General features: G+C 36.8%; 1 protein-coding gene across 1 annotated transcript in view; it reads right to left on the bottom strand.

Annotated features, from left to right (window-relative positions):
• LOC112565924 (dynein heavy chain 1, axonemal-like) overlaps window positions 1-16,732 on the bottom strand; it is a 60,326-nt gene extending 43,594 nt beyond the window's left edge. The window contains 22 exon segments of the mRNA XM_025241821.1: window positions 232-444; window positions 1,456-1,596; window positions 1,862-1,974; window positions 2,431-2,629; window positions 4,740-4,895; window positions 5,358-5,499; window positions 6,679-6,761; window positions 6,913-7,032; window positions 7,273-7,498; window positions 8,179-8,372; window positions 8,695-8,976; window positions 9,521-9,688; window positions 10,055-10,272; window positions 10,519-10,679; window positions 11,126-11,378; window positions 11,810-11,968; window positions 12,254-12,540; window positions 14,054-14,142; window positions 14,875-14,966; window positions 15,615-15,687; window positions 15,801-16,013; window positions 16,599-16,732. Of these exon segments, the coding sequence (XP_025097606.1) occupies window positions 232-444; window positions 1,456-1,596; window positions 1,862-1,974; window positions 2,431-2,629; window positions 4,740-4,895; window positions 5,358-5,499; window positions 6,679-6,761; window positions 6,913-7,032; window positions 7,273-7,498; window positions 8,179-8,372; window positions 8,695-8,976; window positions 9,521-9,688; window positions 10,055-10,272; window positions 10,519-10,679; window positions 11,126-11,378; window positions 11,810-11,968; window positions 12,254-12,540; window positions 14,054-14,142; window positions 14,875-14,966; window positions 15,615-15,687; window positions 15,801-15,971 (3,540 nt within the window). The 5' untranslated portion in view covers window positions 15,972-16,013; window positions 16,599-16,732.
• Window positions 16,733-16,740: the final 8 nt, after the last annotated feature.

Below are 16,740 nucleotides of genomic sequence, written 5' to 3'. Positions count from 1 at the left end.
TGTCTGAATACAAACTGATTGTCAGCCATTGACAATGATTGATAATGCTGCCACTAAGATGTCTTAATACAAACATTTTCAGTAATAAGATTTAAAATCTGCTGTATCAACACTCTCTCTAGAAAGTGAGGTAAAATCAATAGTTTCTGGAAAATAAAATGTTTACCAATTTCCTAACCACCTGATGTCATCAACATGATGAGGCACAGATCTAAAAACCTGAAAGCCCACCTGGGTAGTTCGAAGCTTGCTTTCCCAGCTTGAGATGCGGTCTTCGAATGGCTTCTTGTAGGGTGAAAAAGACATACTCTGTGTCATGACAATGTGGTCATCAAGAAGTTGGCTGGTCTCTTCTGAGGTTTTGATGATGTATGTGCCTGTGTTCTTGTAGGTCAAGATCTCAAATTCCACATTGTCCCACTCATGCTCCATTTTGTCCAGTGCCTAAGAACACACCACATGCAGGTGATGAATATGTGAAAAGTGTGGAGTCAAGATTGCCTAAATCTGGAATCCAGGCAATCCCCTTCATGCTTCTAAAGCACAGCAACACTGCTTTAAAAAACACTCAAACATGGTGCATTACCTACCCACAGATGAGTTGCAATATGACTTTATAGCACCAAAAATGGCATGAGGAATATAGAGATACCTGTAGGATTTTATATTTTATTTTCTCATTTCAAGAATAAAGTTAACTTAAATAGCACCATACCCCTGTCCTATGGGTAAGCTAATGCTGCTTGACAAAACATGTCTATAACATGTCACATGGAATGATGAAAGATGTCGCCAAGCAGTTGCTCCAAGTTTGCTCGATTTATTTGAAAAAAAAATGTAATTCAGACTCCAAATGCTCCTATATGCACTACAATGCCAGTCATAGAACAGATCAAACAGGCTTTTTCTGCTGCTTATAGGGTAGCCCACAGAATGCCTTTTTGAGAAATCATAATGTGTTCACAAGCCATCACAAGGGAATCACTGCAAATCCACCAACATAACACAGTATGACATTCAATCACTCATCATGCTTCATGAATCCGAATCCATATGCTTTCATGTTTCATTTTGATCTAATGCTTTATAATTGTCGAAACAGGTACCGCTTTAATTTACGGCACAAAAATTATATAATGGAAAATAGATTTCTGCTGCCTTCTTGCAAGAGCAGATTAAGATGCTTGCTATACTAATCAATATCTAACTATATGCTCTTTTATATGTTTAGCTTGTGTAGTTATTGATTGAAGTTTGATAATAGTTTCAAATTTCAGTATTTACATATCATATGTATTATTTGTAGGCATGAAGCCAAATTGTTAAATGCTGTATCACAGACATATCATAAACTCTAAATGGCTGGAAACAATCCAGTTCTCTAAACAGAGAAAAAGATATGACATATAAAAACATTCAGTCATCAACTAGATTTTACAGCATTTAAGTACAGACCTGCTCAATGGAATATTCTTTTCCAGCAACTTCGGCAATCTTTGAGATGACAGCTATGTGATCTTGCAGTTTCATCTCAAGACACTTGGAGAAGGTCAAATTGGCCTTGGGCCTTATAGGGAATCCAAGTTCCTCTGACAGCTGTAGCAGAAAGAAAAGCAATAATTAGCTTAATTGAGAATTTCAGATCCCGAATTGAAGCAACATTTAGGAGTAAGTTAAGGAAGAGTTATATGTCATGGAATAAATTTTATAATATTTTCCAAATGACTGAATCTTCACTTCAAACTGATCAGCTTATTGTATATCAACTGTGCATCTAATGGGACTTGGCTATGTCAGGCCATATCCAAGCAATGGAGAAGATCAGAAAAGGATTTGGGTGATTCCAGGAAAAACCACTCACTAGTTCCCAGTGTCTGTTGCGCATGCCTGGGTTTCTGAGACCCTGAATCAAAGGGATGTATGGACGGAATTCCTCAATCTTTTCTTTGATTTCAGAAGCAACATCCTGGACATCTGCCATCATAGACATGCAGTTGCATCAGCTTCTCTTTTTTGTTTACATTTTATAATAATTTAGTTAAATTATGAACTATGACTTTAATACAAAGCAATCTCTTCTATCTCCTCTTCCACTATTTCTCTAAACATTAATAACAATTCTACCCTTTTCCTCCAAAACCACTTTTGGACCAATCAAATATTGTCCAAAGGTGACAAAATTAACACTGCCTATGTTTCACTTTTGCCATACACTTTTTTTTATGGGGTCATCTGTTTGCTGATGTTTATGTTTCTTGTATGATTGACTGTCGGTTTCTTTGTACTCTTTTGTGTGCAACGCATTGTGCTCATATCCACACAGAGAAATGCACTTTATTGAGTTATTATTAATATTATTATTCCTGACAGTCTTACTATGAAAGCAGTCAATGGTGTGTGACATGATAGCAAACAAATAATAAAACTCACTTGGTATCTCGCTGAAGATTTTGACAGATTTGTGCATGGTTTTGTATGCTTCCATGACAGTCCTCTCAAGTTCCTCGGCGTTGATATTCATCAAAGGGTCATGTAGCCAAGTCTGATGCGACTGCTTCCACTGGTCCACAGTGATCCACAGATTGCGGTATGGCTCAAAGTCCTTTGCAAGCTTTGCCAGCCTGTCATACTACAATAACAAACACAAGTCCCCAGCTATGCAGTAATAAGTTCTACCAGCAAGCATGTCTACCATGTGACAGAGATGGTGACGTAGAAAGTGAACAGGCATTTAGAAAGCAAGACAAGAAAAGAGTGCTCACATCTGACTCAGGTTTGTGCAAGCAACAAGGGCAAGTAACATGCAGCATGTAACTAAACAGAATGTAGGCATCAGATTAAGAAAGAAAAAGAAAAATGAAGAAAACACACACTAACCATAGAAAACATAAGAAACGTAAAAAGCTGTGACTAGGTTAGTGTCTAACCCAAACTGGGTTTGCATTCTATTGATTGACTGTATCATTCTTTGGTCCCTCAAGCAGATCAAACAAAAATGGAAGAAAGCTTTGGCAAGGTAAAATTAAAATCTTGAAAATCATGCACATGAGGGCTGGAAAATCAATCCTCACAACAAAACACAGAATGCTGAAAAACTATAATAGCTAACTATGTGAATTTGGCAGTCATTGATTGGTGTTTAACACTTTGATGAAAGTTAAAATATAAATGCACATGTTTTAGTGCTGTTTCCTACACACCTTTAGCTACAATTGATGACATAATCTAAAAATATATGTGAACATAAAAGAAAAATTGCTTAACATTTCAAGGAGTATGATGTGTCCCTGGAATATTCTTAACATCATCTTAGAAAGTTTACTCCCGAGGCTCATCAACAAAAGAGATCATTATGAATCTCAAAGATTTACTTTTAAGATAATACAAGTTTCAAATACCATAAATGAAAACAGATGAAACAAAACATATGATCTAATTTAGGAAATCATATAAGTGCTCTCTCTTTCACCTACACACATGCATGCACACATGCACAAGTGAAGATTCGGTCCAGCTTAATAAAAATGATAACGATAAAAATACAATTTATCAGGATAATGTTCTTGTTTTGTTGAGCTTTGACAGAGATGTAATCAGGATTTACCCATATTTCTGAGAACAGCAAACATTTTCCTTAGACATGCAAACATCACCATTAAAACACAGCCTGAACAAAACTTTAAGCACATAATTAAAAATGTTTGTACCGCAAAATATAAGCTCATACTCGGCAACCTGTGAGGACATAAGAAAAGCAACAGCAGGAAAGATGACCACGCAAAAAAACGTATCTTTAAAGTACATGAGGGGCAGTCAAATAAAACGCAGCGCATGCCTGGTAAATCGTAGCATGGCATACGCTACGCTTCATTTGACTTTCTCTGATGCATCAACCGGGATTTATTTATAAATCAACAGGATTTGGGGGTAGTGGAAGAAAAAAACAAACAAACAAAATAAGGCACTCCAAAAAAGAGTAAATTTTTTAAAAGCTCTGAAAGTCTTTATCAAAAAAAAAAAAAAGCTAAAAGTGCAAAACAATTGCAGCTGTTGCTACCAAACTCTGTTCTACAACCAACAGGAGAAAACAGGAAGATGGGGCAAGACAGAATGCAGTGCTTATCACGCCAATCAGTGATAAAAGCATTCAACACAAAGTGCAGCAAAATTCATGCCATGCGTTTCTACTTCTTTTTTTGCTGAGGGTTCGTATTGTGTTATCATTGCACAATAAAATGGCAATCTTGCCAAGGACCAATGCTTTCCACAACTGCGTCATTAACGATGTCAGCCTCAAGACAACCTTGGGACAAAAAGCACTTCCAAAGAACGGTTAGGAGAAGAAAATATTAACTGTCAAGTGCCAGCATCTGAGATTTATGTGATGCTCCTAAGTAGGAGTATATATGCTCCTTGTAGACAAGGTTCAAAAAGGCAAATTTTTTGAAAAGCTGATTTCTGTTCATTATCTTTGCTCCTACAGTTCTGAGATATTACTTCATAACACACTATCCAATTTCATATAATCTGCAGAAAACAGAATGTTTAGAGACCAACATTCCATTTCATTCAGAAAAACAAATGGTGATTTAACAGGTTTGATCAATAGTACTAACAATCATTATTACCACCTCCATCTACTTAAAAGGGATTGATCTACACCTGAAAAAGACCAAAAACATTTTAGAAAGGAACATGCTTCAAAACTGGATGAGTATCCTCCTATAAAAAGTGCTCACGTTAGTGACGGGCATGCCAAAGAGCCGTTCTCTGTTGTTGTATGTGACAGCCAGCCCTTGTGCATCCCTCAATTGTTTGTTGACACGTCGCATCTCATTGGCAATTTCTGTGGCTTTTGTAATATCTGTGTGGGCTGCCATACCAGCCACCACCATCTACAGAGAGTAATAAACAGAAGACTGCAGTAAAGAATTTTTTTAATTGCATACCATAATAATTGTTCATCAACAGTTTAGATTATCAGGTTACAAATACCTTTATTCTAACACCTGTAGATGCAATCAAAGAGTGCTAAATCAACACATAAGTGAGAATGGATGGAGAGAATTACATATCAGGACTTTTAAGGTAGATGTTGTAATGTGTATTGTAATTTAAGCTTCGTGTTAAATTATTATTTGATTTAAAGTTACTAATTACTCAGAACTTTTTAAAATACACTAAGATGCTTTAAAAGGGGGAAGATATGAGAAAATGATTCAAAAAGTTGATGTGTGCAACATAAAGTTGCAATAAGATAGTTTTTCTTTTTGATAGGGGGTAATTTTTAATTGGAGAGGTGCTTGAAAACCTCTTTAGAGAAACAAGTGCAAACGCATGTGAGAGCGGTGAGAGACCTGCAAAGTATCAAGACGGTCTTCAAAGCTTGACTGGTCAGACAACTGGAGCTTGTGGAACCTCTCCTCATCATCATTTAGCTGAATATGGGTCTGTTCCATCTGGCGCTCGATCTTGTGTGGCCATCCAACTGCAGTCCATCTAGGAAATGTATGATAAGCAATTAACAGGCTGCCCTCAGACCAAAACTGTATCAACGGGCCACTGACAAAGATCACATGACAACTACAGTCAAAGATCAGAGCCAGTTGACTCTTTACAGTTCAGAGTAGACAAGTAGCGTTTAACTAAGCATGTTCCAGTAAGCTGTAAAGAGACCTGAAAGGATTATGGCACAGTACAAGTCTCTTTTATTTCCATGCCTTTATTTCCCTTTTTTCTCCATCTTCATTTTGTTGTAGAGGGCCAGTAAGCCGGCATTAGTTGTAAGTTTTTGGCAAAACCTGCTGAGGATAGAGGATACTCAGTAATGACTGGTTAGGGTTAAGGCTCCTAATTGCTCTGGCCGTACAAGAACATTGTCCCAAGTTTAACCTTCCAAATATAAGGGAGAGCAGAGACAAGACAAGAGAGAGAGAGACGTCATAGTTATAATGACATAGAAAAAAGAGACGAGTTGTACGCGAAGAGGTTAGAATCAAGCTATGGAGAATAAAGATCAAGATATTTCTGCTGGTGATATTCCTGCATCTGTTTTAAATGCGTGGAAGGAAGTTCACTCCTCAGGAACTTCACACCCCCATCACTCAATCACACTGTCTTCTTCCTCTCTCTCTCTCCCTTTCTCTACATGTCCATTTATCTCTTTGCACAACAAAAAGTTCATCAATTCACCAAGCTTGTGCCAAAATGCAACAAAAACAAAGTGTTTTTCCTTGAGAGCTTCTGCTTGGATTCTCATTTGCTTATGCATTGTTCTCTTTAAGCCTCTTCACTCTCAAGAGCCAAAGAGTTATTGTTTTTGTGTGTCTAAAGATTCAGTCAGTGTGGCAACCATGTTTTGTACAAAGTCTTTGATCTTATGTTCTCTGTACACAATCCTGAGCACCATTCTCAAACTCTTACTCTCGAATACCTGGATTCCCCTGTCTCTACTGGCAGAGTCCACATTTCATATCCTTAAAGCAGGATCAGTACTATGAGGGACTTATGGCTGTGCCAGATCCTGTCCAGCCATTGCCATGATTGCTATCATGTTGCTGATGTGGATATCTGTCATGGAGTTGCCATCTTTGGAGAGGGTGGCTTCCTAGAACTTAAAGATGCTTACCTAACGATTGCTACTTCTAGTTTAAAACATGTAAAAATTTCAGTACTTACTTGGCGTTGAAGTCATCAGTAGAAAGGTTGTAGTAAAACTCTTCGATCAGCTCATAATCCTGCATGGCTTTGTCAATAAGCTCCTGTCAAACAAAGGCAAAAAACAGCTATTTTACTTGTAAAACCCTCTTCAATGGATGTATTAATGGGCGATTCAGCTTTTTCAGTACATTTTTTATTCTTACTGTTAGTATTAAGTGCATAGATGAGATACTCAGCTTGCCAACTACTCACCTGATGTTCTTTGAGCTTGTCAGGAATAATCTTCATCCACTCTCTCATCTCAGACAGCTCCTCAACACAGTTAGGTTTCTCATAAAGCTTGCGACTGATGTTCTTGAATTCTTCACACGCCTATTGAAATATTAACAAAGACTGTCATTACACATCACAAGACCAAAAGTTCTTGGTTAACACAAACCAGCACTCAGTAAACCAGTTCCTCAACTAAAGTTTAATCCTAAAAAAATGTATGGCCCTTTCAACTCTGTACAGTTCAGTTTCTTGCTCATCCATTGAGTGAACTTAGTTTTTCAATTACAAAATCTATTGAAAGTAAAAAGTTTTGAATCAACAAAACACACGCAAGCTCACATCATCTGCCTGTTTACGCAGCTGTCGAGCAAGCAGCTCCAGGACAGCATTGCTGAGAGCTTTGCGCTTCTTGGCCAAAGCCTGACGAGTGTTCTCTGTGCTGACCCAGAAAGGTCCAATGACTATGCTACTGGGGATAGTGGCCTCTAGCTTCTCTTTCTCTTCTAGGTGCATTTCCACCTCCTTCTTCACCTCTGCTGCAGCGTGCTCCTGGTTCTCATAGTCCCTGTTTAAAAAAAATACAAGCATGATGAATACACATTTTTCAAAGCCAGGATAAAACTTGCATTCGTTTTATTGTCATTAGTCAATTGGGCATAACTTGAATCAAACTTTCATTAAAATGTAGTAGAGGAATCATATGGCCAAATGGCTAGAGCATCCAAGTCCAAGGCAGGAGGCATGCACACTACTACCTGGTCTGATACTGTGTGATGCTCCATACTTCCAGCTGTTGAATGGGGGTTAAGGACCCCTTGGTTCAAGAAAGGAAAGGTAACAGGGGATGTGAGATGGATACAAAGAAAAGTGCAATACCTCACTCCCCAATAACTGAAAGGTCACAGGACCAATTTTAAAAGAGATCTTTGCTCTCTGCAGAAAGAACTGGTTTTCTTAGTCACAGGTCACAGCTTCTACAAAGTAATAGTTGTAGACTGCAACTGCCTTGTGCAGCTTTCAGAAACCAGGCTTAAACCCAGAAATCTGTATGCCAGAACCTTTAAAAGCTGCTGTTTGTCAAGACTCCAGCAAAAAGGCATGCATGGAAATTCTTCAACCTCATATACTGATTACAAGACTGATGGTTGAGGATGCAATTGCTTGCCAGGAACAAATCCTGCACATAAGAAACTGGTGCAACAGTTACAGAGTTATGTTCTAAGACTATATGATTATTGTGCTTACTTCACATACTGGTTGATGTCCAAGTTCATAAGCTCTAGATATCTCTCATACTCGCGGGCATAGGCCTTGAGAGGGATGAGAGACTTCTGGATGGTGCGGCACACTGTTTCACGCAGCTCTTCCACTGCAGGCTCATGTTCGCCTACAGATTCTAACAGTGGGGTACCAGACCAGAAGATGTCTTCCATGATGAACTATTTGTGACACCAACATACACATACTTGAATTTCAAAATTTCAAGAGTGCAAGTAGTCAGACGGTAATGTACACATTATTTCAGCCAGGTGACCTTTATATTGATTAATATGCAATTTGAAATTTAAATGCACTATATAAATCCATAATTTGAAGGACGGACAAATGCACAGTCCAGAAGTAATATACAAAACAAAAATGCGAAAGTCATAGAGCTAATAAATAGCAAAAGACATTACTATCTTAAGACTGATGGTTTTTCTAAATGCATAAGTATTAAGTTAGAAACAGCATTTAGCCAATTGTTACTCAAAAACTCACCTTTTCCAGCTGTGGAACATTATGTGTGGACAGAATACCACGATCAAAGAGTGAGATGAGTGTTGTCTCAAAGGAGGGAAGGCTGGTGCTGTAGTGTACTCCACTGGCATCAAGAACAAGATCCACCAAGAAAAGAGCATTTTTCTTGGGCTTAAAAAAGCTGACAGCAATCTCTGGCCCCCATGTGTAATCCTCACTCAAAGACATTGTTGTATGACAGGCATCAACAACCATTTGAGTGAAGCTCACGAGAGAGTCTTGTACTAAGAATCGCAGGGAGTCCTGCCAAGAAATATGTGACTTTAATGAACTAAGCTCTCTTGTGTATTGTCAAACAGTTTATAGAGATGGTAGTGAAATAGGCAAAACAGTCAGAAAGGCTGCCAGACAGAAAGAAACCTAAAACTGAGATCAACAATTCTGTTCATCTGCTACAGTAAAAATATTCACCAAACATCTTCTGTTGCTTGTTTTTTAAATATTTTATTTATGCAATCACATCAAAGCTGGAACTAATGATATTTTTCTGTGAAATTTGCATGTGTACATTTTTGGCTATTTTAAGAATTGTGAAATGAAACTGACCGAAAGAAAATAATCTTGATTTTGCATAAACAAATGTTTATTGTATCATCCCTTTTGACACCATTGTTACCTACATGCATGATGTACACAACTCAGATCTCATATCACTATCCTGACACTTTATAAAGAGCTGGAGATAATTTAATCTTGATAATTTATTTGATAAATGATTTATAAATAAATATCTCATAAAAATAAACCTGACAGTTGTGCGACTCTTTTAACGATCTCTATTAACTACCTGCATGATGAACTTGACAGTTTCCATAAATTTTTTTAGTTTGGAGATCTCATAGACTTCCCAGTTTTTTTCATGAATGTTGAACCAGCCTTTTCCCACATCTCGCAGACATGTCCTGATACTGACTCGAAGCGATGATATCCAGCTGTCCTTTAGGTACATGGATGTCTGCAGTAGAGATTGGATTAATCAGTAAGATTACTCAATACTTTTCTAGGCAAAGACACCTTCAGAGTCAATTACACAAGCAAAAGCTTTTTGAAGTTAACCAAGATAAGAACAGCATCTCTGAGGACACACCAATATTCTGTCATGAAATTTCTGAAGAAAAATTAATTTGTGACAGAACTTTCTTCCTCCATTTTGCAGGATTTGTGTGGCTGAATGGGACAATTGTGGACCTCTCTCATGATTTTTCTCTGAAGTTAATGCATGTAGGCTTTTTTAATAATTGCAAATGGTATCCAAATCTGAAAACTAAATCAAATTCCTTGTAGTATTAATTAAGTCTGGACACACATTTAAGTCTTCTACCTGAGATGTTGCCTGTGACTGTGTCTGTTCAAATTCCTCTAGTCGCATAGGCTTGGCTGTTGGTATGTGGTACAGGGACATGTTGTGGCTGACACGATTGCACTCTGTTCGCACTTTGCCCATAGCCTGAATACTCTCTTGCAGTGTGAGCAGCGAGTTAAAGGCAAAGTTGTCGTACTGCTCATCAAATGGGTACTCTGGCACATCCATACAACAGCCTGTGCAAATTGATACATACATGGTCATGAACGTTATTTTAGGTGGGGATAAATATAATTTTATGGCAGTAAGAGCAACAGTAATAAGTGACTTTTTAAGTTTAAACATAAAATGTGATGTCATGTTTCCTTCCCAGTAAACAGGAAACCTGAAAATGATTGTAGTTCATACCTTTATACAACTGCCTAAAAAGAAAGAAAATGCTCTATAACATTTCTGCGGCAAAAGTTCTACACTTCTTATACCTTTCTCAGGTATCGCTTTGATGGGTGTCTCTGGGATGGTGACAAAGGCAAATGTTTTTCGATCATCTTTAACTGTTTTGTCAAAGATGATACGGTTCATTGATCGGCAAAAGTCAATGTTTACTTCTCTCTCCAATACTTGAAGATGATCATCAAGGTTGCTAAACAGGGAAAAAAAATCAAGATGATTCCTAAAATGCTTTTCATTTTGCTAAATTTAATTGAGATTTTTTCTAAATGGTTAGTACTTATCAAAAGCTAAATCCCTTTCCTTTAAAAAAATCAAAAGCACTTCTGAATTAGATGCATAAGTGATCATGATTGTGTGGTAATGGATATATTACATAACTAGGAAAGAAGTGAAGAGCTCCTTAAATGGTAATAGATCCCCAGTGTGTCAAAATATGACTTTATATAATTATATATATCTCACAGACATATAATACCTCAATCTATGCAAAGATTTATGCAGACTTTTTTTCAGAGAATATTTGCCTAAGGTGACCTCAAACCTTGCTCTCTAGACCAAAAGCTGAGTGTATCAATTCTATACTTTATATAAGTACTAAGTATTCTTTGAATTTCTACTTCTTAATTTAAGACATACTTCTTCTGTAGGTCAATGCCAGGTGTGGTTCGTGCGCACTCCACCATTCGTCGGAGAGATGCCTGGTCCAGCTCTCCTACACCATCCATAGGCATGCAGTCCACATACAAATTGTACCGCAGCTCTGCCTCAAAAACATGACGACTCTCAAAGGCTTCTGCAACACGCTCAGCAAAGATTCTTGGATCTTCTGCTCTGAACATTAATCTGATGCGAGGCACCCAGAACTGGCCAGAAGCTTTGACACGTGTCCCTGGAAAGACAGTGATGATGATGACGATAATGAGTGAGAATTTATAAAGCACAATATCTCAGTCAAAGGCAGACTCATTGCACTGAAACAAGGTCACCAAAAAGAAATGAAGATTAAGCGGCTAACCATCTCATTCCACAAATAAACTTTGGATCTTGGATATGCTCTAGTAGCAACAAGAAATGCAGCTTTCTGCATCAAACTGTGATCATACTCTATAAACTTCAACAAATTCGAAAGGAGTAGACTGCAAGCATGCTTAACAGCTGATCACGTGTAAATGAATTTCTCAAACAGATCACATAAATTTAACATAGTAAAATAGGATTGACAGTACTTCAAACCCAGCTCTTATAAGCTTCTAAATCCTCGGGCAAATACAACTTCCATAAAATTGAGGTTAGCTGGATGGTAGATCTATGAAACCATACCATCAGGTCTCACTCCTCCATTGACTATTGGCTGTCCATCATCCACCACACGACCATTTTCATTAGTCTTCTGAACCAGGTACTGTTTGGTTAAACTATCATAGTCAAGCACACCAACATCACACCAGTCATATGTGATAGATAGGTCTGTTGGATCCTCTGTAAAAGAGCGGTATACAGAATATTATTATTTTTTGCCTTACAAACAAATAGTCTGGCAAAAGTAATTAAAAGATGGTGTTGATGCTACTATTGCGCTGTTGCTAAAAAAAACCTGACAATTCAGATACTGTGTGCACTACTTTATAAGCAGAGCTCTGAGACACATACAACAACCAGTGCTATTTATAATGTTAGCAGATAACTTCTGTGACAATATTATTGTGCTCTCACTAAGAAATTTTTAAGAGGTGCTAGAAACAAGTAAAATACCATTTCACTCACTCATCTTGTCCTTACTGATCACAGGAAGAAGAGAAATGCCTGGCACTGGTTTGCGAGTGCCATTTGTTTGACCCATAGCCACCCACTCATTAGGAGTGCGACAGTCTTTCTCCTCATTGTCAAAGATGTGAAGAGGCAGATATGGAGGAAAAGGGGCTGGATTATCTGGATCAGCATTGAGTAACACTGTATCAGATCCTGTATCTTTTGGCATCAACGCATTTGTCTTGATGTTGTGTGACAGTAACAGCTGCTTTAGGTCTTTGCGACAGTACTGGCGCCGTCGCCTGAAGGTAATATTGGTGAAACAAAATGAATAAAAGAGAGATTATTGGGAGAATGCAAACTGAAGACATTGAATAATTGTTTTTATGCATTTGAAAATTCAGAAATGTGTCTATTCCCAAACATACATAAAATCAAATATACCATATAAATATATATATTTATGAACATGTGTGAGTACAGATGCAAGCACATCCTGTACAAATACAAAAAGCAAGCATGCATGGCTACACATGACTTAAAAGCTTATATCTTTATATACTTTTAAAAGCACTCACTCCTTGAAATGGGCTGATAGCATCAATAAAGTATGTATGTTCATTTGTTTATTCTCTCTCTCTCTCTCTTTCACACAACACACACATGCACATGCACATATTCATAATTTGTTCCATTTACAGACACAACAATATAAAAGCCTATCAGAAATAAACACTAGAAGTTTGGTGAGGTGGACATTTTAAATTAAATAATTACTCTGAGAAAACTGATTAAAAAATATGATTGCTTAAAAATATTTAGCATTAACACATCCGCATTAATTCATGTTAATGAGTGTAAGAATTCATCTCCTGTAGATTTGCCCATTTTTTCATCAAAGAACAAGTACGTGTAAATAGGAAAGAAACCCTTGGTCCCCACAAGGTTTATTTTGCCATGAGTTTCTTCCCTTTTAAGCATCTGATCAGATGTTTTATTACTTTTCAAAATAGCTGAAAATCAGTTGATCTAACTCCAAATATTAATATTAACCAGAACACATATACCTATGTCTTTCTTATAGAGAAACCTTATGTAACACTCTGGCTGTTACAAGGAGTTACTTTTTTTGTGCCTGATCATTATTCGATCTTTTTCTTTGCTGCTGTCAGGCAGGCACAGGATGCCAGCAATAGTGTTTTGTCTCCTTTTTTTTTTTTTTTGTCCCCTTTTATTATGTGCTGCTTACAAAGAAACCTAATTGAACAACCTTTAACCTCCTGTCCTCGACAGAGGGGGAAGGGGGACACACATGTGCACACACACATATGCCTGTGCATGCACACAAACACCTTGTGGCCTAGCTGAATTTTGGGGACTTTGGACATGACTGGCTGGTTAGTGGGTTTTGGGGCCACCGGATGTGGTCACGTGAGTGTTACAAAGTGGGATAAGAAGTTCATGACTGGAGGTTTGATGAGGGAAGATGTATAAGCAGTCAGGGTTGGGTGTTGGGACATTTTGTTCCCAAGATTCTTGAATGGAGACTGCTCATGGTAGACAAGTGTGTGTGTGTGGTTTTTTTATTGTGCAGTGACAAAATTCTTGTGTCTTAAGGATTACCTGTATTCTCTGCTTTTTTATGAAGGAACCAGTTATGAACATCAGTTTAACTTGGAAAATGTACACTTTGTGTTGTGATTTCTTGCACAACTTGCCCACCCTGCGCAACCATATAAGGGAGATACATGGGTTACATCTATATACTTATTTATACATTTATATGTCTTTCTTATAGTTCTCTCTTATTCATACCTTTCGATTTCAATCTTTCTGGGGCAGTCACCAGGTTTGGCGAAAAATGGCAACTGTACTTTAGGCTCTGATGCTTTAATAGGGAAATCCTGTGTAAAAACAAATTAAATAAATAAATTTTAAAAAATCAATGTTCATTGATCTGTCCTGTAGGCTTATCACACTTATGATAAGTGTCTTCAAAATAGCTCACTTATCTTGGATGAATTATCTCTTATATTACTAAGAAATATGGGAGGCTTATAAATTTGACAACAAGATATAAAGACATGTTGACATTTCCATGACTTGAAAAAAACTGTACTGGTTTTATGTTAAAGAGTTATTTTGACCATAAATGCTGAGAATTTTTACACATCCAATCCTTGAGGCTGTATGATGATACCTTTGGCCTTTAGTCCTATAAACTATTCCACATTAATTTTAACATCTTGCAATACCTCACTCAAACACATTAATCTGACAAGATTTTTAAACACCTTTAAAATGTGCTGCACTTGACACTTTGAATTTTAACTTGGTTTAATCATGATTGAAAAGCAAAAATATTATTCTTTTCATAGGATTGCATACTTACTCAATTGCTGTAAATACTACATAAATAATTATGAATAAATGAGAACACAAATGCATGAGGAGAGACACTGATGTCATGGATAATCACCCCTTCTCCATTTGGACCTAAGCCTACTCAGTACTCAAACAGCCCACACCAGCAATGTATATTAGCTTTCTTTAATCACTAATTGCATAGTGCTGGCCTATGAATAAACAAACCAACCAATTACATAATTAAATTTTCAACAAAAAAGGTCACTCACAGATACAGCTGTCATTTCTGTACTGGAGCCAAAAGTCTGCTTCTTTATCTGTGACTGCAAATTTTCTACTGACGGTGGCTGAAATAACTCCACTGGAACAAACGAAAACAAAAGGATTAATGTATTAAAATGTCACATGAGAATTAAGCTAGAAGTAATATGAAGGTCTTTGAAATACAAATTATCACCCATACATAATAGATTTTGAGTATCAAAAGTACTACCAAGCATTAATGAAATTGTATATTTAATTTTATAATTAAAAAAAGGATATTACAAAGTGGAATTACACTATTCTTTGAGTACCGAAGCTTGCTGCACATACAACATAAATGTTTAACATATGAAAATACACATCTACACGTAGAGAAACATATATTTGTTCTTACGTATGCACTCATTTATTAAGTCTGTGGTATCTTCTAGCATGGTACACATCATTATATCTAGTATCACTACATGTTCACTCATCTTAACAAACTGAACCTTGACTATTTTTGGTTAACAGACGGCAACTAAAAGTCATATTGCAATTATATTGTCAATAGCTGAATCTAGTGTGTTGGGATGTCTTTCAAATACAAAGTCACTATCACTTAAATCGTATATTCTTGTTATGCTAACACTTTAAAAGTTACATTAATTCAGTTAGTAATTTACATTATTCATATTTAATTTACCCCTCATTTTTCACAGCTACAGATATCAGGAAAAAATTACAGTGTTAAAGAAATAATTACCACTGGGTGTGTGTTCTTCTTTGGCAACAACCCATAGTGTATTTTGCTGAGTTTGAGGTCCCACCAAATGGTCCTGAAATGATGTCAAAATACAAAGTATAATAAATTAATTAAAAAAATTTGTATTTATAATATATATAGGAGGGAAACTTGTTCATACACACACACGCATTCATTCTTGCTTACCTTCAAGGAGCTTTTGCCTGCATCAGCACCAATTATATCTGAGTAAAAGCCTCGCTGTTTCACTTCTGGATACTGCTGTCTATCCATAGCAGCTCTGGTTGAAGTGCTGCTCTGTGAGCGGCCAGAAGAGAAAGGCCGATTCTGGTATGCATTGCTGCCTGATCTTGACATTTTTACAAGAATCTTGTGTAGCTGTTCCTCAGTGGCATGGTCCTAGTAACAACAATTAAAGTTAATATTTCACTTATGTATTTCTCATTTCCTCTGAAATGTATTTCCTTCATTCACAACATTGTGAATTTTCAAATTGTGATATTCTTATATTCTTATTTATAAATACTGTAAATAGTTAATTTTCAGAAAAGCAGTAATAATACTAGCTGAATGCCTAAAACTGCAAACTCCATTTGATTTTAGGTTACTGCTTCAAACTATATTGTTCACACACTCAAATCTTTCTATTTCTCTCTGTCTCTCACAGGCATAGAGAGAATGGTGGTGGAAAGGAACAACTAAATGAACAAAAGGATAGGAAGCTTTTGGAAGAAGGCAAGAAAGAAGGATGTCTTTTGAAAGTTTAAAAGTTTAAACGGATGTTTGGAATGCAGATTTGCTAACATCAGTTTCTGAGCTTTGGTGAATATAATAATAAAAGTATAGTTGGAGTGGATATCGACTAATGAAATCTGCAAAAGTTACTGAAGTAAACACATTTCATAAATAAGTTATTAGGCCATAATAAATGTTTATTAGGCTAATTAAAAACATTATGCTGTGTGATTAAAAAATAAAACTTACAGAAACTCATCCAACTTATGAACGAATCCGGAGGACGCCGTCGCGAAATGGCGTCGTTGCCATAGAATTGGTAGTTTCCGGTTTCTTCGATACGTCATATCCTGTTAAGAGAACATGTTGGATAACACTTCTCTGCAGTTAA

This window comes from Pomacea canaliculata, linkage group LG6 (genome assembly GCF_003073045.1).
Source record: "Pomacea canaliculata isolate SZHN2017 linkage group LG6, ASM307304v1, whole genome shotgun sequence".
NCBI classification, from domain to species: Eukaryota; Metazoa; Mollusca; class Gastropoda; order Architaenioglossa; family Ampullariidae; genus Pomacea; species Pomacea canaliculata.
The sequence above is the reverse complement of the archived record's forward strand: the minus strand, read 5'-3'. Positions and strand labels throughout refer to the sequence as shown.